This window comes from Schistocerca cancellata, chromosome 5 (assembly GCF_023864275.1).
Source record: "Schistocerca cancellata isolate TAMUIC-IGC-003103 chromosome 5, iqSchCanc2.1, whole genome shotgun sequence".
Lineage (NCBI taxonomy): Eukaryota > Metazoa > Arthropoda > Insecta > Orthoptera > Acrididae > Schistocerca > Schistocerca cancellata.
This window is the reverse complement of record NC_064630.1, coordinates 190,351,234-190,376,979: the sequence shown is the minus strand read 5'-3', so window position 1 is coordinate 190,376,979 and position 25,746 is coordinate 190,351,234. Positions and strand designations below refer to the sequence as shown.

Sequence of the window (25,746 nt, the reverse complement as noted above, 5' to 3'; positions counted from 1 at the left end):
GACACATGATAGCAGACTTTCTTGAGAAGGTGATGGGATATGTGATCAAAACCACATGAGTGTGAATTTAGCTTCTGCTTTATAATACTGGAGAGTACACCTGGTGTGACTGGATCAAGAGAGAATGGTTTGAGGAATAGCTCACAGTATGAACAGAGATAGGGCACAGGCACACTAATTTGAGAAGAAAGTTTGTTACCAATTTTTGTGAAGTGGTTACTAAGTATTTCAAATATTTCTTTAGGGTCAGAGATAACACTATTCTAATTCTTAATGTATGTCATTGAGTGACCTTTGCTTTTCTTACAGTGTCTCCTTTATAACTACCCACATGGCTTGGGCTTCATTCCTTGAGTTGATTATAAATCACTGATTGTACAGTTTCTTGGCATCACAAATAACCTCATTGATAATTTTTAACTGTCTGAAATAGTCACATAATAACTTATTGTCCATATTCTGCTGTATTCAAGAAACAATTTTTCTCTCATTGGTGTTGAGCAGCTGTAAACCTGATCAGAACTGCTGCACTATGACAGAAGTGTAGAGTACCCATTTGTTCCCATACCTTACGGTCAACATCACAGTTACTATAAAAATCCCTCCAATCAGCTGTATGAAGCAAATGTGTAAAATGATTTGATACAATTTTTTTTTACTTGCTGACAATAATTTGTACACAGGCAGGTATGTTTCTGTTTGCTTAATGTTTGGAACAGCCATATTAATTACTAAACAGTTATAATTAGATATACCATGTTTAATGTGTGCAATAATGATATGTTAATATTAATAAAAAGGCTATAAATGCCAAAGGACCCTCAGGACTATTTTAATATGTCTGTGTTAGGGTCACTGCATTACAGATTATTAGGTCCTTGAATTGAATCCAGTCTGAAGTGAATATTGTTATTCCATAATCAGGTGATTGATAGAAGTGTAGAACTGAAAGGTTCATGAGCCTAATCTCTGCTGCTGCACATTCAGAGAGTTTTTTGTAGTTCAGTCTTTCAGTTTAAGTACGGGATTATACTGCACAGTGTCTCTTGTAAATATTTAGACAGCCACCTCCCTTTCTGTCAGATCTGCAGAAATGATTAACAAAGTAGTAGTGTGGAAGGGAAAAATAAGCAACTTCATCACCTTTAAGCCAATGCTCAGTTACATAAATTAAATCTACTGTTTATGAGTGGTTTTCTAAGAATATTTGTAGGTCTAAACTTTTATTTCTTATACTCTGTAGGTGTTGGAAGAAAAAACTAAAATGGGTGCATTGCTTGTAGTCAGTGTTTCTCCTGCCTGCAATCACTTTAATAGTGGGGAGTGGGTGGCCTGCAAATTTTTAATCTTTGGAAGAGGGATTGGCTTGTGCTCAATTTGGGTACTTGTTGAGGCAGGATGCCAAAAACACTGAAGGCTTGTGGGTTTTTCCACTTCTAGTGCATCTTCTGATACCTTCTACTGACCGTGGAACATCTACTGGTGTTGACAGAACTGCCTCTGTTTGTGGAGTTGCTGCTTCTATTGCTGGTGATGTTTTAGGTGTTGGTTCTGGTACTGCTTCTGTTTCTGAAGCTCAAAATATGTTGTGAAACCATGGATTGGATGGTGTATTATGTGGTTCTGTGTGCTATGAGGTAAAGGGTAGATTGGTAGACACTACCATGCATTTATGAGATAAGATTTCCTGTTGATTATTGCTGGGTATGGATACAAAATGTTATACAAGAGGTTTGGCTGGAGTGAGACCGTCAGTGAAAATTCAACACTGACGAAAAATCTTGGTACCATTGTTTCAGTGTGGGTGACCGCTGATACAGTGTGGAGAATACGGTGTGTGGCCTCAAAGAACATTGTTCCCAAACAATCTGGATTAAATAACTTGCCTTTTCTTATGATCTTTTAAACTTTATCAGATGGGTCATAGTGGGCTGTCACATGTTATTTTTATGAAGTGCCTGTTGAAGTTTCTTGATAGAAAAGAATTTCTTCTACAGCTTGCACGTTTTTCCACCCTATTTTCCTAGTGGCATTTTGCTGTTGTCACCTGCAGCCTGTTGATTGGTAGTGAGCATTGCTACAGAGGGAAAGGGTGGCCAGTTCAGTATTCTGATTACCAAGAAATGAAGAATAGAAATAAAGGAGTGGGAGGACAGTTGGGAAGTAATCACTGTTCCAGTGGTCAATCTTTGTTCCTCAGAAATATGGAGATGAGAGCTTGGCCACACAGTGCAAGATCTACATTGGAGGTGTACCATGAGCTATGAAGAAGTAGGTTGGATTTACTCTGTTGATAAGGCAGAAATCTAGATCAATGATCAATTTCTAAATGTCTTGTCCACTGTCATGAGACTGTGCAGCCTCACACAATGTTACGAATACTGAAATAAAGGAAAGATTTGTTTTATCTTGGAGGGTGAAGTTACTGTTTAATGGAAGGTGATGTAGCAGTACAGTTATTTTTCTGACCATGAATTGCAGACTGCAACAGTTTCCATAATAACAGATAAGTTGTTGGTTGGTTGGTTGGTTTGGGGAAGGAGACCAGACAGCGAGGTCATCGGTCTCATCGGATTAGGGAAGGACAGGGAAGGAAGTTAGCCATGCCCTTTGAAAGGAACCATCCCAGCATCTGCCTGGAGCGATTTAGGGAAATCACAGAAAACCTAAATCAGGATGGCCGGACGCGGGATTGAACCGTCGTCCTCCCAAATGCGAGTCCAGTGTCTAACCACTGCGCCACCTCGCTCGGTAGATAAGTTGTGATAAATACTAACAACTCCTGTATGTGTCATTCTGCAGACCCTTGCAAATGCTCTGTTGGTATTCACATTGTTTTTGGAGCATGGAATGGAGCTTCCAAAAGAAGGATGATGATCTTATGCTGTGAGGATGAGAGAAAATAAAATTAATTTGTAGTTTTCCCAAGTGAATTTTCTTTTTGTTACTGATAAGAATTCATTGCAGAAGTATTTTCTGGTGAGAGATCATACTGATCTTAGTGGTGCAGTATTTTTACGACCCTTATTCCAATTCTGCTTAAGAAGAGAGCTTTTGTTGGTAAAAAAAGGGGGCTTTATGATTTATTCATTAATATTTTGTCTTTGGCATGTGCCATAGCCAAGCTCTGTTCTCAGCAGATCTGATAATCATCACTCTGACAATATGAAAGTTATGTTGTAGGGTGATTTCTATCATTAGACATTTTGCCTTCTTCAGAGAGGTAGCTCCAGGCACAGATACAAAGATGTATTATTTCTTTAATGATTTAAATAAATATTGGTTATGACTGGTGAATTTAAGCTAAATGTGATATTTTTATTTTTATTTCACCTGGAGGCTGACTAGTTCTGTACAGGAATCTCAGCAAGATTTTTTTTCTTTTTAATTTATGTTCTTGGGAAACTGTAGCATTTTCATGGATTCTCTTCTGCAGGTGTAATGGTTGAATACTGGGTTTGCAGAAGTCAATGTGATCAGCATGATTTTTGTGAGAGACCATTTTCTTAGTGGGTGCAGCAAACAATTTTGAGCAGACAAATAGTTCCATGGCTTTGGTTTTTTGGCTATTGCATGTGAGATTTGTTTAGTTTTTGGCCACGCCCCTTTTTATATTTTACATAAACAGGGCATATTTTGCTCCTATCTGAAATAAGGAAGATATTAACTCTACAGAGTAGAAGTTCGTATGAGGTGGATAGCATCTCCAGTAAGGCACTGAAACGTTGTGGCCCTATGATGTGTAAGGTTCTTAGTCAGTTATATAATGACTATGTAATACAAAGAGGGACATGACATCTGCATGGGGTGAAATTATGGTGGGAGACCTGTAGGGTCCACTACTATTCTTGCTTCATATTAATGATCTACCATTTCATTTACATCAGATGGCAGAATTAGTCCTATTTACAGATGACACAAACATTGTTGTGAAGTCAAAGGCGCATCAAGGATAATGACTGGTTTTGCACAAATGGACTAGTGTTAAACTTTCAAAAAAACACAGCTCATCAATTTACGAGCAGTGAAAAAAATATCCCACCTATTATTAACTTAGTGTAACAGCAAGAAATAATAAATAAGGTAGAAAATTTCCAAGTTCTTAGCTGTGCTTACTGATGAAAATCTGAACTGGAAAAACTGTCTAGTAAACCAGGAAAAAAAATTTCAGGTTTGGCTAATTCTGCCAAAACAGCAAATGTAGACTTTTGGACGGTAGAAACCAGTATGTTAACTTGTTTTCATTCACTGATGTCTTATGGGATAATATACTGAGGTAACTTCTTAATTATGCAAAAAGTATTTCTCGCACAACACAAAGTAATCACTGTTATGTGTAGGATTCAAACACATACATCTTGTTGGTGAGTTTGTAAGAAACTGGGAATACCAAATGCAGCTGCATAATACATTTATCCACTTGTGAAATTTTTTATCATAAATCTATCAGAGTTTGAGAATAACAGATATTCGCAAGTACAACACTAGAAGGAAAAGTAATCTTCATTACCCTTAAATGAATCTAACTTCCGCAAAGAAAGGTATCAATTATGCAGCTGTAAAATACTCTGACAATGTTTTCATAGAAATGAAATGTCTGGCAGAGAGGAGAAATATATTCAGATTTTGATTAAACATCTTTCATTTTAACAATTCATTCTATACCACACTCTGCAAACTACTTTGAACTGCTTGGCAGAAGGTACTTCCTACTGTACCAATTATTAGAGCTTTTTCTCGCTCCATTCACATATGATAGGAAAAATGATTGCGTAAAGGCCTCTGTACACACTGTAATTAGTCTAATCTTATCTTCGCAATCCCTATGGGATTGATACGTAGGGGGTCATACTATATTTGTAGATTCAGCATTTGGGAATTGCCGCCACCAGATAGAGTACACAGTGCACAGTGTTGTTTATTCGGTGGAAAGAAAACAGTCTTGTTTGTTCTTTGTTATATCTATGTTTCTTCGTTTAAAAAAAAAAAAATCTTTTCTCCTTGTATGGAACTGATTCAGCCTTTCGCGAACAAAGTTACAGCTTTCCTGAAACAATATTTGTCAAAATTAATAACATGGATACTGAGGAACACTGTACAGTGGTGACCCTGCAAACAAGCAGAAACAAGCATGTGAAAATACAAAGTTGATAGATATTGTTGGGTCCGAGGATGATTCAGACATATACACAAGAACAGTTAGTGGGCACTCAAGGTGAGCTACAAAGACCAATCAGGGAGTTGCAATTAGCATACTAGAGCAAAATAGTCCAGTGATGAATCCACAGATGGCACTTAGCAGCAGAGGTGTAACTACAAGCACACCGCAGATGAAAGTATGAATGCCACAGTTCCTGCCAGAAAAAACTGGAATGTTGGTACACAATGCTTGAAGTGGAATTCGAGCAAAATGAAATAACTGATGAACATATGAGGTTTGCAGTGGCTGTAAATGCATAGGCACCAAAGCTGCTACTATAGCTGCAAACATAATACTTCAGCCTAGAATGGAATGGCAGTAAACATTTTTAAAGAAGTTAATGATCGACAGAATGTGTAAACCACTTGAACGATCCATACAACAGGTGTTGAAGAATGAACAGATGGGTGACAGGACTACTTCCGCATTTTGGTGACACCTACGGGGCACCGTTGGAGAGGAAGACTTACCAGACATGATCCATCAGCACATTTGGCTGGCACAGATGCCTGGTGCAGTCAATGCAGTGTAAGTTACCTGTGCACGGACAAAGTTTATGATGCACACCTAGTGAAAAGAAAGGTAACAACAGGACTAACAGTGACAGCCATCAGGAGAAGATGTGTTGGTACCATCAGTAGTTCAGCAATAAGGAATGAGATGTACAAGACTGTGTGCATACCCAAACAGCACTGGCAGCCAGCAGTAGGCACAGCAGGCTGCAAGAACCAACAGAAGCACCTTCGGCAGGGAGGCGAGTATGACGAGGGACCCAGGATTGCGAGTAATTTGTCAATGTTATCCACTGCTTCACAGGAGTTAAATGCTTGAGGTCTTGTCATTCAGCAATTATCAGACAACCACCACAACCTTACAGGTGCACCTCACCAATAATGATGTATGGCACCTACGAAATGGAGGTGGATTTAGGATTTAAACAATTGCCATTGGAACTTTTGCTAACAGAGGTGTCAGAGACTATATTAGATGCCCACTTCCTGTGTAATGTGGGAATTGAATAAATGTCATTGCTAAACAGATCAAAAGATACGATGAAGTTGTCATAGGTACACTTCGATGAGATATATGTTGCACCACAGGCTGCATATACAAAGAGATGGCAGAGGGCAAAAACGACAACAAAGGGCACTACAGCCAGTGGTGTCACATAATACAATGAACCACATTAGAACCACATCCGGTCAGCCAGTATCACAATTACCAAGAAGGTTAGCCCCAGACCGCTTTATGGCAGCAAAGGCTGAATTCGAGGATTTGTTAAAAGCAGATGTGCTACATAGTTCTGAAAGCCCATGGGCATATCCATTACACTTAGTAAAAAAGAAGGATGGTGCTTGGAGACCTTGTGGTCACCATTGGGAGTTAAATGCCTGCACAGTGCCAGGTGCTTACCCGGTACCCAAACTTAAGGATTTTACTAACTTCCTTGCAGGATTGACAGTCTTTAGTGTGACTGACGGAAAAAGGCATGCCATCCAGTACCAGCTGCAGAGGCAGATATACCAGAGACGCAGTCACAACACATTTTGAATTGTTCGAGTATGTCTGAATGCCTTTCAACCTATCAACACGGAGAAATGCACCCTCTGACAGCAGCAGGTGACATTTTTGCGTCACAGTGTCAGAAGATGGAATAACCCCATTATGGACAAAATAGCCATTATTGAAGAAAGACATTGACCATCCAATTACCAAGAACTTAGAAGATTTCTGGGGGCAGTAAATTTCTACCATTGACACCTGTCAAATGCAACTGAGGTTCAGGCACCACTGACAGTGGCACTGGCAGGAAAAAACAAACTAGCAAGCGGCCCCTGAAGTGGTACTTCTGTGTGCAAAAGGCATTTTACCAAGTGAAAGAAGATCTGAAGAAAGCGGTTCTCTTGGCACACTCAGTACTGCATGCATCATTGGCTATAGTGGCCGATGCAAGTCAGCAGCTCTCCATCAATTTGCAGAATACCACTGGCAGCCTCCGGGTTTCTTTTCATGCAAACTCACAGCAGTTCAGGTCAAATGGAGTGCATATGATGGAGAACTTCTGGCAATGTGTGGAACTGGACAGTATTTTCATTCCTACATTGAAGCCAGAGCATTCACTATTTATTCACCACAAACCTATTACATTCACATTCAGCAAATGTAATGACGACTGCTCTCCAGAACAAGCTCAATGACTAGAATTTATTGGCCAGTTCATGACAGATTTGCATCATATTTAGGGTGCGGAAAATTTCATACCAAGTTTCTGATCAATGATCAGTACCACCTCACAGACAACTGATTATTTGGCAGCTGCACAGGCCATGGATCTCCCAGCTACAAGAGTGCTGGCGGGACATCACTATTGGACTGAAATTTTAGCAAGTGAGGCAGGCGGGGATGAAGGTTAGCATTTGGTGTGACAGCAAGACAGACCTCGATCTTTTGTTCCTGAAAAGCTGTGATGAGCAACCTTCAGTAGAATATACAGCTGGCACACCCCAGTGTGAACAGTACTATAAAATTGCTGATGGACCATTTTGTGTGGCCAATCATTAAGAAAGATTGCCATAGATGGGCAGAAATGCGCATTGCATGCGAAAAATGCGAGGTCAGATGGCTTATGCACAAACCAATAGGAGAGTTTCCACCATTCCAACATCTACAGAGCAGCTCACACACATTCACCTAGACATCATAGGACCACTGTCATCCTCATAAGGGTACTGTTATTTGTTTACTGCTGTAGACCCATTCATGCAGTGGGTGGAAGCAGTGCCATATGCTGACATATCAATGAAGACATTGGCATACGTGTTTTTGGCAACTTGGATTGCTCATTTCGGTTCCCCCCTTTGTGTGATCTCAGACCAGGGCCACTGATATGACTTATTTTTAGAGCTGGCAAAGTCATGTGAATTCCAGCATCACCTCACAACAGCCTACATTTCTGAAAGTAATAGCGTGGTTGAGCGTTGGCATAGGGCCTTGAAAGCTGCATTGGTGTGCGATGCCGAGAGCTGGACTTCAGCCATACCAGTGGGGGTGTTGGGGTTACAGACCACTTGTAAACCAGATTTAGGCACTTCCACAGTAGAGTTGGTTTACGGGGAAGCAGCATTTTTTTCTGTGCAATTGGAAGCAATGGTGAGAGACATGCCCTTTATTCTACAGCAAGTGCGAGAAGACATTTCCAAACAATGTCTGGCACCTGGTTCTCACCATGGAGAGGGCACCCAGTTTGTACACAATGACCTGGGGCACTGTTCCCATCTGTGGTTACAGACAGGTGCAATATGACCACCCTTGCAACTGCCTTACTCTGTACGATAAAAGGGGTTGGTAACAGACAGCCACATGAAGAAGATAAGAGTTACACGGAAAGCAGCAAACTGTCTCCATAGACTGAGTGAAACCTGTACACATGCTGCTTCCCGAGGGAGAGGCAGGCCAGCAACAACAGATAGAGATGGCCCGTGTACTGCTGGTATGCAAGAAGAAGAGACAACGTGGGTAGAGAGGCCACTAACCTCAACGAATCCAGCAGCCTTGGAGGAGGAGCCACAGATGTGTCTGAGATATTATAAAGCTTGTGAACACTTAGGATACTAGTATCCCTATGTCCTCGGAGCTCCAATCTATGGTGGGGGCGCTGTATGGAAATCGACATCACCAGATTGAGCACACAGTGCACATTGATGTGTATTCCATGAAAGAAAACAGACGGTTGTTTATTCTTTGTTATATTTGTTTCTTTGCTTAAAAAAACTTTGCTCCTTGTATGGAATTGATCCAGTCTTTCATGATTGAAGTTATAGCTTTCTTGAAAAAGGATTTGTTGAAATTAATTACATGGACACTGAGGAGCACTATAATAACTTAGAGTTGCTTTTAGAAACATTCTAAGTAGGCTTCCATGGGACAGTTTGAGTCTATGTTCAGGAATCTGCCAGATTGGTTCTTTCAGCAACAGCATCTCCCATGTGTCGAATAAACCTGTGACTATTTGTGCTGCCATTCTTTGTATTTATTCAATGTCCCCCATTAATACTATTTTGTATGGGTCTCATACACTTGAAAAATATTCTAGGATGGGTTGCATGAGTGTTCCATATGCAGTCTCTTTTGTAGACTGCATTTGAGCTTTAATCCACTATCTTCTTTGTCTATGACTGAACTTAAGTCATCATTCCATTCATATCCCTACACTTTGTTAAACACAGGTATTTGCATGAATTGATGGATTCCATTTATAAATATTTGCTAATGCAGTCGTAGCATACTACATTAACATGTTTTATGTAGTACAAAATTGTAAAGTTCTGAAAATTTAAAGAATGATGGCGTCTTGGCGCAACTGTGAAATCTTAACAAGATTTGACCAAAATTTTTGTGCAGCTTTCTTAAGACAGGACTTCATTGTAGATAACTGCATCATCTGCAAAAAGTCTGAGGTCATTTTTAATATTGTGTGCGAGGACATTAATATAAAACATGAACAGCAAGGGTCCCAATGTGGTTGTCTTGATCACCTCTACATCTGTCAGTTATTCACCACCCAAGACAACATGCAGTATCATCCCTACCAAGAAATACTCCATCCAGTCACTTGCTTGGTACCCATATGAATGTACTTTCAGTAATAAGTAAGTGTTTAACACTAAGTCAGGTTCCTTTCAGAAGTTGAGAAACACTGCATCTACCTGACTGCCATGATCCATGGCTTTCAGGATGTCATGTAGAAAAGTGTCAGTTTGGTTTCACATGGTCAAAGTGTTTGACATACATGTGTGTTGGCATAAGGAGGTCATTCTGTTTAAGATACCTCATTACATTTGAGCTCAGAATATATTCTAAGATTTTACAACAGATAGTGTCCGAGATACTGGTCTGCAGTTTTGTGCACCACTTCATCTAGTCTGTGCTTTCTTCCAACAAGTGGACACAGTTTTCTGTTTGAGACATCTCTGGTATATTATGATTAAAAAAAGGGATAACTAACTGCAAATTTAGTGTAGAATGTGATAGAGCCTTGTTAAATTTTAATGATCGCAGCTGTTTTTCAATGTCACTGACACAAATATCCATTTCAACTCTCTTTGCAGTGGTGTGAGAATTGGTGTGAGAATTAAGTTGAAGCAATACTTCTGGGTTTTCCTTTGTATAGGAATATTTGTTAACTGAGTTAAACATCTCTGCTTTTGCTTTGCTATTCTCAGTTTCTGTTCTTGTATTGTCCGTAAGTGTTTGGACACTAACAGCCTGTACATACAAGCAGAATTTCTTCATGTTTTGTGACCCTTTGATTATATTGTACTATGGTAGTTGCCGAAGACTTCACACACTGCCCTCTTGACAGCTAAATGTGTTTCATTCAGCATCTACCTCCTGCCATTTCTTTTTTTCTCCATTTCTTTTGACTGTGTACCTTGGAGGGTCCCTTACATCATGATCTGTTCAAATAGGTATGTATGTGTCAAATGCATGGCCAAATATTCTTTTGAACTTCAGTCCCATTTCCTCTACATGCTCCTTTCCCAAACTAAAAGTTTCAGGTTCCTCATCAAGATATGACACTACTGCCTCTTTATCTAGTTGACTAAACTTATAAATCTTTATAATGGTTTTAGTTGCCCTTTGTACTTTCATAACCATTGTTGTTACTGTTGCTTCATGGACACTAATACCAGTTTGTGTGTGGACATTCTCAAAGAGGTCAGGTCTGTTTGTTGCCATTAGACCCAATACATTTCCATCATGAGTGGCATTCTGAACCACCTGTTCTAAGTAATTTTCAGAGAAGGAAATCAGTAATGTTGCACAGTATGTCTTGTCATGGCCACCACTAACAGAACTATAGTTATCCCAAATTCTTGTTGGATGATAAAGTCTGCTCAGTGATATAGTATGATTGGGGAACTTATGTACTAACAAACTGAGGTTCTCTCTGAAGTTTCCCGTTATATCAGGGGGTGAATCTGGTGGTAGTAGGGAGGTCCTGCTATAATATTATGGCCACCTGTGATACTGGGTCTTGACCAATCAGTCTTGCATGCACAGATTCAGCTTCTGTCTTGGTGGATATGTTTCTTGTCTACTGTGACAAATACACCACCTCCTTTACCCATTAGACCATCCTTTTGAGATATTTTAAATTTTTACCCAAAAATCTCACTACTGCCAGTTTTAACCAGCCTTCTGTATGTAGTATTATGTGAGCTTCACTGCTTTTTTGGAGCACTTCTTACTCTGGCACTTTGTTATGAATACTTAGGCAGATAATCATGAGGATTCTAACTCACATCTGTGGAGGGCATTTCTTGGGATCTTACAGTGACACTTCTGAGTCTGCTACAGATATTATCATGTGGCCTGGATGGAAAGTTGTCTGCTGTAAAATATAGTTGTGTGAACACCCCCCCCCTCCCCCCTCCCCCCTCCCCCCTCCCTGTTGTCAGATACCTGTGTAGCACGCACATGTCATATTAGCATCTGTTTGAACTTGAAAATATTTTAGTAACTACATTCATATAAAATAACATTAACTGACTTAGTCTGTTTGGACAAAAGTCTTCAGAGTAAACATATGCCATGTTGAAATGATTCCTGTGTCAAAACTGGTTTAACATCCAAATCATGTTTCCATGTGAACATAACTTATTTTATCACGACTGCTACATTCAAGAAATCTTACTTTTGATTTGAACCCCACAGTTTCACGTTTGAGAGTTTTTTATTTGAATAATTTAGTAATTAATTATTAAAGCTTTCTTGGGAAGGCCTTTCATGAAACACAGCCTCCACCAGAAGGGCACTGGAAAGGGATGATTGGCAAACCTCAAAGGTGGCAGTGCATTAGGTGGATTTGGTTTCACTCGACCTCAAATTTCTGTGATAAAGTACAGAAGGGATTAGATTCTCTTTGGATAAAGCCAGATAGGAGGTATCCTTCCCTGAGGAAGTTAGATCAATAAAAGAGCAATGTGGATCACATGGTTCACTAACGTTATATAATCAAAATATGAAGAGAATTTGAGGCAAAGAAGATAAATTGATAACAGAACTGTATCTCACAAGAAGACCTTGAACTAGATCTCTTTGACTTTCTTTGTATTCAAAAGATTTAAGGGTCCGTGCCCAGATATCAGTTTCCTGATGCAGTATGATGTACTTCTCAAAAAACATAATCTAAGGATTTTTAGCTCTATTAATTTCATAAATTTTTTAAGATATTTACAGACCTCTAAACAGTTGTGTGATGGTGTCCTAATCTTGTAATCATAAATTTGCCAGGTCATTCGTCACTAGACTTTATTTGGATTCTTTATGTATTGTTAAACTGAAATGTGAATTGACAAATATTCAATCATTATTTTTAATAAAATAAAATCTTTTACTTTGAATTGCTTGTCTCATGAGAACGTAAAGTGTCTTAGTTTAAATGCCACAATTCTCTCTCTCTCTCTCTCTCTCTCTCTCTCTCTCTCTCTCTCTCTCTCTCACACACACACACACACACACACACACACACACACACACACACACACACACACCTTCATCCTTTCAATTAACTAAAAACTAAAATCCTGTGCACGCAGATACAGAGCGATCTGTTTGGGGTTTTAAAGATTTCTGAGTGCTGTTAAATAAAAAAAATTCAGAGTTGATGATTTTTGTTGTTAGATATGCATCAGATCCCAAGATGGAAACTGAACAGAGTCAACCTGTAAGGTTTGTTGTTAGAGCATTATTTATATATCAAAGATGTGATGTGCTAAGGTTTCCTTAGAAGGGGTATGTGTTATCTGATTACTGTGCAAGGAGTTCATTGCAGATGCAAGAAGTGGGCATTTATGCTAAATGTAGTGTTAAACTCGAAGGAGATGAATACATTAAACAGATTCAGAAGGATGTAAGTTGCAGTAGGTACTGGGAGATGAAGCAGCTTGCACAGGATAGAGTAGCATGGAGAGCTGCATAAAACCAGTTTCTGGACTGAAGACCACAACAACAACAACAACAACAACATATCAAAACATTGTATGGACCAAATAATTGAATCTCGTGCAGGAATTATCAAATTTTCAAAGGAGAAACTTTTAATCACAGTGGTTTATAGGTCCCTTAGTTCAGGATAAAGAGTTTCTCTCCTCAGATTTGATGCTGTATTAGGCTCATTCATTAACCCACTGGCTTATACAGCCAGCTCACAACCAGCTGCAAGTTAATTCTGTTATTACATTGCTGGTCGTGACCAGGCCAAGCAGCTGTATCTTCTCTTGTTGTTCCTTCTTTTCTGTCAGTAGATAGCATGACATGTTATATACCATTGGAAAACTGAGAAATCGATCTAGTTAGAGATGTATAACACACTTGATTTCTTTCAGTATTTTGTGAGTTATAAGAGTCTTTTCTGAGCTTCTCACCAGCTGTGTAGTAGTAAGCATGCTGTACCTAAAAAAAATTCCCTCAGATGAGGAAACAAAAATATTGATTAAAAGTGACAGTGATGTTTCTGAAATCAATATTTCTGATAGTTCTGATATTGAAGATAGTGAGGTGAATGATACTAATGACAACCACGAGGAAAATGAAACAGGTAGTGACAGTGATGTTGCAGCAAAGGTGTGAGTGTATATATATATATATATATATATATATATATGGTTATAATAGAAGGAAACATTCCACGAAGGAAAAATATACCTAAAAACAAAGATGATGTGACTTACCAAATGAAAGTGCTGGCAGGTCGACAGACACACAAACGAACACAAACATACACACAAAATTCAAGCTTTTGCAACAAACTGTTGCCTCATCAGGAAAGAAGGAAGGAGAGGGAAAGACAAAAGGATGTGGGTTTTAAGGGAGAGGGTAAGGAGTCATTCCAGTCCCGGGAGCGGAAAGACTTACCTTAGGGGGAAAAAAGGACGGGTATACACTCGCACACACACACGTATGTGTGTGTGTGTGTGTGCGAGTGAATTTCTACGGCTAACTGAAAGTGGCAAAAATGCTGTAGGGACAGTTATATCCACAAGGCAAAATATGCGAGATCAGTTCCAAAAATCTAAACTAACAAAAGGACAGACATGTGTATTATTTTCTCTTGAGCTCATGGCTCTGAAGTGGATGGATAAAAAAGAAGTAAATATTCTAACCACTACCCGCACAGATGTCAGTATGACAGCAGCAGGAAAAAATGCTAGGAAAACCAAAACCCCACTCCAGCAACCCCAGCAATTATGCAGTACAGCAATTTAATGAATGCAATTGACAGAGAGGACCACAGTTGTCATCTTTTCCTTTCATGAGAATATTTTGCCAAAGAATATAGGAAATTTTTCTTTAACGTGATGCACATTGGGATTTTCAATTCATATGTCCTAATGAACAAAATAACTGGAAAAACATCTTGATTCAATCAGTTTAGGATTCAGCTGGCTGAGGATGTAATAGAGCGGGTCACTCTACCAGACTACCCTGCACTTGGATGACTCCAATCTGGAATTTCCCTCATTACGCTGCAAGGCACCACCCCCCCCCCCCCCCCCCCACCCCCCCACAGACATCATCCTCCAGAAATTGTGTAGTGTATAAAGAAAGGAGGAAGAAAAGTGACACATGGTATGAGTGTGAGAAATGTCAATTGATGTTCCACATGCCGGAATGTTTTCAGGAATAGCACACATACAAAAACTTCTAAAACAATATTATCTTCACTCCCCATCACTTCAATAAATAGGAAGGTAAGATCTGTAAAGAATTCCTATCAAAAACATTACATACTTTTGAGAAAAGTGTGTAAGACAAAACATGTTAATTTTTGTAAATTTAAATGGTAAATGTAGGGTTGATTATGGGGAAAAATTTTAGTAACTCAGTGGGTTAAGAAAAACCTAAAGTTAATTTTGTGTGACGATTTCAATGTAAGCTTTCAAACTGTTTCTTCAAAGATAAAGATATATATATATATATATATATATATATATATATATATATATATATATATATATATATATATATATATTTAAAAAGAAAGATGATGAGACTTACCCAACAAAAGCGCTGGCAGGTCGATAGACACACAAATAAACACAAACATACACACAAAACTCTGGTTTTGCAACCAATGGTTGCCTCGTCAGGAAAGAGGGAAGGAGAAGGAAAGACAAAAGGATTGGGTTTTAAGGGAGAGGGTAAGGAGTCATTCCAATCCCGGGAGCGGAAAGACTTACCTTAGGGGGAAAAAGGACAGGTTTACACTCGCACACACACACATATCCATCCACACATACACAGACACAAGCAGAGTTTTGTGTGTATGTTTGTGTTTATTTGTGTGTCTATCGACCTGCCAGCGCTTTTGTTGGGTAAGTCTCATCATCTTTCTTTTTAAATATATTTTCCCACGTGGAATGTTTCCCTCTATTATATATATATATATATATATATATATATATATATATATATATATATATCATCATCGTCATTTAAGACTGATTATGCCTTTCAGCATTCAGTCTGGAGCATAGCCCCCCTTATACAGTTCCTCCATGATCCCCTATTCAGTGCTAACATTGGTGCCTCATCTGATGTTAAACCTATTACTTCAAAATCATTCTTAACCGAATCCAGGTACCTTCTCCTCGGTCTGCCCCGACTCCTCCTACCCTCTACTGCTGAATCCATGAGTCTCTTGGGTAACCTTGCTTCTCCCATGCGTGTAACATGACCCCACCATCTAAGCCTGTTCGCCCTGACTGCTACATCTATAGAGTTCATTCCCAGTTTTTCTTTGATTTCTTCATTGTGGACACCCTCCTGCCATTGTTCCCATCTACTAGTACCTGCAATCATCCTAGCTACTTTCATATCCGTAACCTCAACCTTGTTGATAAGGTAGCCTGAATCCACCCAGCTTTCGCTCCCATACAACAAAATTGTTCGAAAGATTGAATGGTGCACAGATAACATAGTCTTGGTACTGACTTCCTTCTTGCAGAAGAGAGTAGATCGTAGCTGAGCGCTCACAGCATTAGCTTTGCTACACCCCGCTTCCAGTTCTTTCACTATGTTGCCATCCTGTGAGAATATGCATCCTAAGTACTTGAAACCGTCAACCTGTTCTAACTTTGTTCCTCCTATTTGGCACTCAATCCGTTTATATTTCTTTCCCACTGACATTACTTTCGTTTTGGAGATGCTAATCTTCATACCATAGTCCTTACATTTCTGATCTAGCTCTGAAATATTACTTTGCAAACTTTCAATCGAATCTGCCATCACAACTAAGTCATCCGCATATGCAAGACTGCTTATTTTGTGTTCACATATCTTAATCTCACCCAGCCAGTCTATTGTTTTCAACATATGATCCATAAATAATATGAACAACAGTGGAGACAGGTTGCAGCCTTGTCTTACCCCTGAAACTACTCTGAACCATGAACTCAATTTACCGTCAACTCTAGCTGCTGCCTGACTATCCATGTAAAGACCTTTAATTGCTTGCAAAAGTTTGCCTCCTATTCCATAATCTTGTAGAACAGACAATAACTTCCTCCTAGGAACCCGGTCATATGCCTTTTCTAGATCTATAAAGCATAGATACGGTTCCCTGTTCCACTCATAACACTTCTCCATTATTTGCCGTAAGCTAAAGATCTGGTCCTGACAACCTCTAAGAGGCCTAAACCCACACTGATTTTCATCTAATTGGTCCTCAACTAATACTCGAACTTTCCTTTCAACAATACCTGCGAAGATTTTACCCACAACGCTGATTAAAGAGATACCTCTGTAGTTGTTACAATTTTTTCTGTTTCCATGTTTAAAGATTGGTGTGATTACTGCTTTTGTCCAGTCTGATGGAACCTGTCCCGACTCCCAGCCATTTCAATTATCCTGTGTAGCCATTTAAGACCTGACATTCCACTGTGTTTGATGAGTTCCGACTTAATTTCATCCACCCCAGCCGCTTTATTGCACTGCAATCTATTGACCATTTTTTCCACTTCCTCAAATGTGATCCTATTTCCATCATGACTCCTATCCCATTCTACCTCGAAATCTGAAACATTACTGATCGCATTTTCACCTACATTGAGCAACTCTTCAAAATATTCCCTCCATCTGCCCAAGGCATCCACAGGATTCACCAGCAGTTTTCCTGACCTGTCCAAAATACTTGTCATTTCCTTCTTACCTCCCTTTCGAAGACTGCTAATTACACTCCAGAATGGTTTTCCAGCAGCTTGACCCATAGTCTCCAACCTGTTTCCAAAGTCTTCCCACGATTTCTTCTTGGATGCTGCAATTATCTGTTTGGCTTTGTTTCTTTCTTCAACATAACTTTCTCTGTCTACCTGGGTTCTGGTATGTAGCCATTTTTGATACGCCTTCTTTTTCCTTTTACAGGCTGCCTTGACTGTATCATTCCACCAAGCTGTTTGCTTCATCCTACTTTTACACACTACTGTTCCAAGACATTCTTTAGCCACTTCTAGTACTGTGTCCCTGTACCTTGTCCATTCCTTTTCCAATGACTGTAATTGACTACATTCAACTAACTGGTACCTTTCTGAGATCGCTGTTATGTACTTGTGCCTGATTTCCTTATCCTGAAGTTTCTCCACTCTTATCCTCCTACATATGGACCTGACCTCCTGCACTTTCGGCCTCACAATCCCAATTTCACTGCAGATTAAATAATGATCAGTATCATCAAAGAATCCCCTGAATACACGTGTGTCCCTCACAGCCTTCCTGAATTCCTGATCTGTTATTATATAGTCAATGACAGATCTGGTTCCCCTGCCTTCCCAAGTATACCGGTGAATGTTCTTATGTTTAAAAAAGGAGTTTGTGATTACTAAGCCCATACTGGCACAGAAATCCAAGAGTTGTTTCCCGTTCCTGTTGGCCTCCATATCCTCTCCAAATTTACCCATAACCTTTTCATACCCTTCTGTTCGATTTCCAATCCTGGCGTTAAAATCACCCATGAGCAGAACACTGTCCTTGTCCTTTACTCTAACAACTACATCACTGAGTGCCTCATAAAAACTATCCATCTTATCTTGATCTGTCCCCTCACAATGCGAATATACTGACACAATCCTAATTTTCTTGCTAGACACTGTCAAATCTATCCACATCAGTCATTCGTTTACATACCTTATTGCAACTACGCTGGGTTCCATTTCTTTCCTGATGTAAAGCCCTACACCCCATTGTGCTATTCCTGCTTTGACGCCTGACAGGTAGACCTTGTATTCTCCCACTTCCTCTTCTTTCTCACCTCTTACCCGAATGTCACTAACAGCTAAAACGTCCAGCCCCATCTTACTTGCAGCCTCTGCCAGCTCTACCTTCTTCCCAGAGTAGCCCCCATTGATATTAATAGCTCCCCATCTTGTTACCATTTGTTTGCCAAGTTGTATCTTAGGAGTCCCTGGTTTGTCAGTTAGAGGTGGGACTCCGTAACCTCCAAAGGTCCGAGGCATTTTGCTCTGATTATTGCCAGCATCATATTTAGAGTACCAGGGAAGCAGGTTGCTAGCCTTACTTGCCCCGAGTCCCATTGGATTTTACCCCTAACGGCTGAGGGACTAACCGGTGGATTTGGTAGTCTTTGCCGTATGAGCACAAAGGTACGACTCAGAATATGTCCGATATGCCCAGCCTTATTCCAAAGTAACTGGTATCCCGACTGTCGGGACCACTTACTTGGCCACTCATACGTTGCCCGTGGTTCATGAACTAGGACATGACTACAGGAACCCACACCATGAACTATATATATAGCACTCAACACTTCATGTGAATAAAGAGCTACTTGTGTTTCATAAGAACGATGTTTTGTAAACCCATGTTTACTGTGTGTCAATAGACAGTTTTCTTTGAGGTAATTCATAATGTTCAAACACAATATATGTTTTAAAATCCTGGTGCATAATGACGTTAACGATATGGGCCTGTAATTCAGCTTTCAGCAAAAGCCTTCTTCTGCCTTGACGCGGGTAAAGTTTTGGGTGGAAGCTAAACTTGTAACAGTCTTCTCATTGTGCCTGTCTGTGACTGAGTATGTCATTTTTACCCTGATGAGTAGCAATCTGTCTTTCTTTTCCTTTCATTGTTGATATTCCAACCTGGAGTTTCCCTTGTTTGAAGACTATTTCCAGGCAGACAAAACCAATGCTTAACAACAGAGAATAGGAAACTTCCAGAACAAAATTAAAACTGTATGGTCAACTGAACAAGAGAGGTCAAGGCAGATGTGGATGCATGATATACTACACTTTTTCTTTTGTAAGAATGAAACTGCTAGTGGTTCAGCAGAGTTGTACAAAATCTACAACAGTTGGCAAGTAAAATTAAAATTTTGTTCATCCAGGTAAATATACATAACTCTTCAAAGACCATTATATCACATGTAGTTACAGGGAATTAGCAAAAATGAAGTGGAACCAGTTATTAAATCACTAAAGAGCAAATACTCCCAAGCATATGATGAAATATCAAGTTGATCAGTGCACTGAATATTTGATCTATATCAATCACTGGTGCACAATGTGTCTTTCAGGTGTGGTTAGTTTGCTGACATTGAAATACTAGTTAGTGATATAACATTATAAAAAGGGAGAAAGAGAGAATGTAGACAGTTACCAGCTAGTTAAAAAAAAAGAGAAAGCAATGTGTAAGACAGCAATGGCACATCCCAGTAAACATAATTTGCTATCAGACTAGCAGTTTGGTTGCAACAAAAGGAACATTCCAATAAATAAATAAATTTGTTCTTTTGTGCGTAGGCACTAGTAGAGATAAACAATAGATTGAGTACAGTCAGTATTTTCTTTAATTTAACAAAGCTTTTGATTGTGTGGACCATGCAATACTTTTGCATAAGTTGCAACATTATGGGATTAGGGAAAATGCTCAACAATGGCTCATTTCATATCTGCAAACTAAGGAGCTGAAGGTTGTCCCCAGTGTCAACAAAAAGGGAAGAGGCTCGTGTCTGACTGTGGTCATGTAACATGGGGGAAGGCTGCCACAGACTCTCTCTCTCTCTCTCTCTCTCTCTCTCTCTCTCTCTCTCTCGCTCTGTCTCTGTCTCTGTCTCTGCAGATGACAAAAGTGTTATTCTGGAAGGTGTAATGAAAATAACGTAGCTAATACGCTATGCCATAACATCAGCATAGGACTTTCAGACTACAGATTAACACTTCGCTGGTACAAAACACAGCACATACTGTTTCTGAGATGGAGTGCTTAGAAAAGAGAAATTTTATTGCCCCAAGATCTTTGTGCAGAAACTAAATGCTGCAATCTTCATTATAAAAATAATTTGCACTGTCACTGACATCTGAACATGAAATATTGTTTGCTCTGCTAACTTTCCCTCTATTACCTCCTGTGGTATCGTGTTGTGAGGCAACTCTGTGGACTCACCAAGAATATTTCTTAGCCAAGATGATGTTGATAAGGTAAATCTGCAGTACCAGTTCTAGACTTCGAACACAACTAAAAGGATTAGTAATAAGCCCCAAGGCTTAAAATCTAAGGTGAATGGTTTCCTTATTGCACATTCCTTGTATTCTGTACAAGAATGGTCACATAAACTGCTAGTATTTCTCTGTAATATGTTACATTTCTTTTTGTAATTTCTTAATTCATTAGTGTATTTTCTTTATGAATTTTCTCATCAGCATTCTGTACACTATGAATTTATTAATTCCACAACTAAGTAGCTTTGGTTCATATAATGCTATGGTACCTGATTGAAAAAATGAACTCATGGCCCCCTTTCCCCTCTCACTCTGCCAGTTATGCAGTCTTTCTTCCTCTTTTCTTTTCTTCTGATGTCCATGTGTCATTCCATGAGCCACTTTGTACAGCTTGGTTTACACGATACATACATAAAGTTTTCGATTTTGATATTCTTTCATCCATGTGTGTTATAAAAATGTGTCTGTGTGTGTGGTGTGTGCATGCGTGCATGTGTGTTTTCCACTTGTTCTCTTAAACCATTGGATTGATTTCAACCAAACTTGGTACTCATACCCCTTACTGTCAGGCAACAATTGCTGTAGGGACAAGAACTATGTACCTATCATAGTTCAAGAGATATGATGTCATAAACAATGATATGCCTAAGAAACTGATGCATCATGCATGATGTTTAAATGTGCTGCTATTTGTATTCACAGTAAATTTCACAGGCTGTATCCACATATGCCGCTAAATGCACCTACATAAGTATATCATGGTACCACCCATAGTTTAGGAGATGTGACATCATACACACTGAGGTGTGTAAAAGTCTGCCGCATCAGGAATGATGTTTAAATTTATTGCTGCTTTGATACCCACTCTATTCACAACATACTTAGCTGGCTGCATCCATAAATGCTTCTGAATGTACCTATACAAGTTTATCATTGTACAGCATACAGGTCAACAGATACGATGTCATAGATACTGATATACATAAAAAAAATGTCGCATCATACATGCAGTTTTAATACATGTATTCTTCACTACTAAGACACTCGTACAGTGGAGTCAGCCTAATCTGTGACAAATGTTTTTTATTCCAGTCTTTGATCACAATATCAATTCCTTTGACAATCAAAGACTGGAATAAAAAGCATTTGACAGTATTGGATCACCGTTCATATTCACGATTATGTTGCAGCTGGTAATCCATGACATCTGGCAGCACCTTTGACAGCTTTCAGCTGTGAAGCGCAAATGGCTGTAGGCGAAAACGATAGCTGTCTATAGTGCTAATGAAGAGATGTTGTCATAAAGATGTTTACAAAAGTGCAAATGTGAATCAGCTGCACCCAGCATATAGAAACTGTCTTGGATCATGTTTCTTAATCTGGATACTGTGCTTACTCATTATTACATTACACATACATCTTTATATGACTGTATGGGCAATTTCACAAATATTTGGAAATGAAATTTTTCAATACTTCACTGCAAACACAGTTCAATTTTTGTTTTCGTTTCTAATAGAAACTTGTAAAACAAATACCCAGGCAATACTGGATTTGTCAGCTAGTGTTATATAAAACACAGTTCAGTTTTTGTTTTTGTTTCTAATAGAAACTTACAAAATGAATACCCAGGCAACGCCAAATTTGTCAGCTATTGTTATATAAAGTATAGTGAAAGTGTCAATCACACATTACTTTACAATGCACATATACTAATGCATATCTTCAATTATTTACAGAAAATATACTGAGATCCAATGGAACAGATGTACCAGATACAGCAGGAACAGGACGGTGGCGCACAAGGAAGAAAATGCTGCGACGGCGAAGTTCAGGCGGGCCAGAGATGTTTGGTACATCTGCACCAAACACAGGACAACGGAGAGGATCACTTCCAGGGGTGCTGTCAGGTGAGATAAACAGCTATCATTTATGGACTTTTTGAACAGAAATACGAAGTTGTATAATTATTTTAGTTTATAATTTCTTCTCTGTTTTTCTTTTACTTCCCCTTACTCTGCAGTTTTGCAGTTCATTTTCTTCTTAGTTTTCTGGCAGTGTTCATTCTGTCTGTTCTGTGGATGTTACTAAATCTTATTGTGTTTTTTTCTCACAAATCATGAAGATAAGTTGTAAAGGTGAAAGCTAAGTTGTTGAGAGGAGGCGGAAAAGGTCACTTGAAAATGTTGAGAAAAACACTGTTCTTTGTAGACATTAACTATTTACATTTATAACTGTGCTTACAAAATTACTCTGCAAATAGTTGTAGGGTACTTAGGGTACACCATATCATATAAAGAATATAAGAAAAAGGCTCTTTATGTGTGTGTCTTTGTATGTAACTAAAACCCTCTTATATCTAAAACAGCCAATTGCAAACACTACCAGCACATGTCCAAATCACTAAAACCTCTTCATTTACATTCTAATGTTAATTCCAAAGAATTAAGTAGAACTCAAAAATAGCTCACACAAATATTGTATCACTGCTGCAGTGTACTGTTCTTGTATCACTTTTGTTGGAATTTTCAAACAGCTATTGTTTATAGTTATTTGTTGGCAGTCATAATATATGGTTAGTGTGGTATGTGATGTAGAGAGAAAGAAAACCAGCACATAAGAAATTAGTGTTACAGTTCATGATATGGTAATGGATAATGGAAGATTCCATTTCAATGTAGATTTCCTTAAAGACTCTCCCAATAAGAACTTACTTGAGTTAGGAACACTATCATTCAACTTAATTCCCACTGTAAAGTTCCCCACTAGGATAGCCACTTGCTCACAAACAGCCATTGATGATATCTTTATAGAAAAGTCCAATGAACAAAATTATATTACAAAACCAATAGTCAGTGGCCTGTCAGACCATGACATGCAGTTCCTTCTGTTAAATGTTAATACTGAACAGGATATAAAATCTGTTAAATCTGAGCTCAAGAGGGTAATCAGTAAGCCAAAAATTGATTATTTTAGGACACTCCTCAGAGACATTCACTGGACTGATGTTTACAGTGCTCATGGCATGAATGAAAAATATAACATTTTTGCTAATAAAGTGCTTACCTTATTCGAACACTGCTTTCCCCCAAAACTTACCAAGGTTAGAGCAAAGTCTACAAAGAAGCCATGAATTACTCGAGGAATAGGGGTATCTTGTAAAACAAAAAGAAAACTGTATCTGTCAATCCGAAACATTTCCAATGTTGATGCTATAGCACATTATAAGAAATACTGCAAAATATTAAAGACTGTAATACGTATGTCAAAGCAAATATATTACAAGGAAAATATAGTCATATCAGATAACAAAATAAAGACAACATGGGATATAGTGGAGGAGGAGACCGGTAGAACCAGACATGAAGAGGAACAAATAGCATTAAGAGTAAATGATACATTGGTGACAGATGTGTATAGTGTTGCAGAACTTTTTAACAAACATTTTATAACTGTTACTGAAAAGATGGGGTTGTCAGGTTCGGTAGATGCTGCTATGGATTACCTTAGACCAGACATTTCAAGTAACTTCCATAATATGAATTTGACCCTCACTACCCCAACAGAAATAATGTCCATCATAAAATCTTTAAAATCAAAAACATCTAGTGGGTATGATGAAATATCAACAAAGTTAATTAAAGAATGTGATTCTGAGCTAAGTAACATATTAAGCTATCTGTTTAACTAGTCGTTTATCAGTGGAATATTTCCTGGGTGGCTGAAATATGCTGAAGTTAAGCCACTGTTTAAGAAGGGAGATAAAGAAATAGCATCAAATTTCCGTCCAATTTCACTGTTGCCAGCGTTCTCAAAAATTTTCAAAAAGGTAATGTACAGTCGTCTTTATAACCATCTTATGTCAAATAACATACTGTCAAAGTCGCAGTTTGGATTTCTAAAAGGTTCTGATATTGAGAAGGCTATCTACACTAACAGTGAAAATGTGCTTAATTCATTAGACAAAAAATTGCAGGCAACTGGTATATTTTGTGATCTGTCAAAGGCATTTGACTGTGTAAATCACAATATCCTTTTAAGTAAACTAGAATATTATAGTGTAACGGGAAATGCTGCAAAATGGTTCAAATCTTATATCTCTGGCAGGAAACAAAGGGTGTTATTAGGAAAGAGACATGTATCAAGCTATCAGGCATCATCCAACTGGGAACTAATTACATGTGGGGTCCCACAAGGTTCCATTTTGGGGCCCTTACTTTTTCTTGTGTATATAAATGACCTTTCATCAGTAACATTACCAGATGCCAAGTTTGTTTTGTTTGCTGATGATGCAAACATTGCAATAAATAGGAAATCAAGTGTAGTCTCAGAAAGATCAGCCAATAAAATATTTGTGGACATTAATCACTGGCTCCTAGCCAATCTTTGTCACTAAACTTTGAAAAAACGCACTACATGCAGTTCAGAACTTGTAAGGGGTGTCCCAAGAGTATATGTCTAACATATGATGACAAGAAGATAGAAGAAGTGGACAGTGTTAAATTCTTGGGATTACAGCTTGATAATAAATTCAATTGGGAGGAGCACACCACAGAACTGCTGAAGCGTCTTAACAAATCACTGTTTGCAATGCGAATTTTGTCGGACATAGGGGATATAAAAATGAAAAAGCTGGCATACTATGCTTACTTTCATTCCATAATGTCATATGGGATTAGTTTTTGGGGTAATTCATCAAGCCAAGCTAAAGTTTTCCGGGCTTAAAAACGTGCAGTAAGAGTTATATGTGGTGTGAACTCAAGAACATCCTGCAGAAGCCTGTTTAGGGAACAAGGGATACTAACTACTGCTTCCCAATATATTTATTCCTTAATGAAATTTGTCATTAAAAATATATCACTTTTTCAAACCAACAGCTCAATTCATGGAATCAATACTAGAAATAAGAATAATCTTCACAAGGATTTAAAGTCACTTAGTCTTGTACAAAAAGGTGTGCATTATTCAGGAACACACATTTTCAATAAATTGCCAGCAGCCATAAAAAGCTTAACAACAAATGAAAAT

General features: G+C 38.6%; 1 protein-coding gene across 4 annotated transcripts in view; it reads left to right on the top strand.

Annotated features, from left to right (window-relative positions):
- Positions 1–25,746, top strand: part of LOC126188835 (cAMP-specific 3',5'-cyclic phosphodiesterase 4A-like) — a 323,773-nt gene that overhangs the window by 280,512 nt on the left and 17,515 nt on the right. For all 4 annotated transcript variants that reach the window (XM_049930451.1, XM_049930450.1, XM_049930449.1 and 1 more), the window contains one exon: positions 22,458–22,628. In XM_049930451.1, the coding sequence (XP_049786408.1) occupies positions 22,458–22,628 (171 nt within the window). The remainder of the gene's footprint in view (positions 1–22,457; positions 22,629–25,746) is intronic.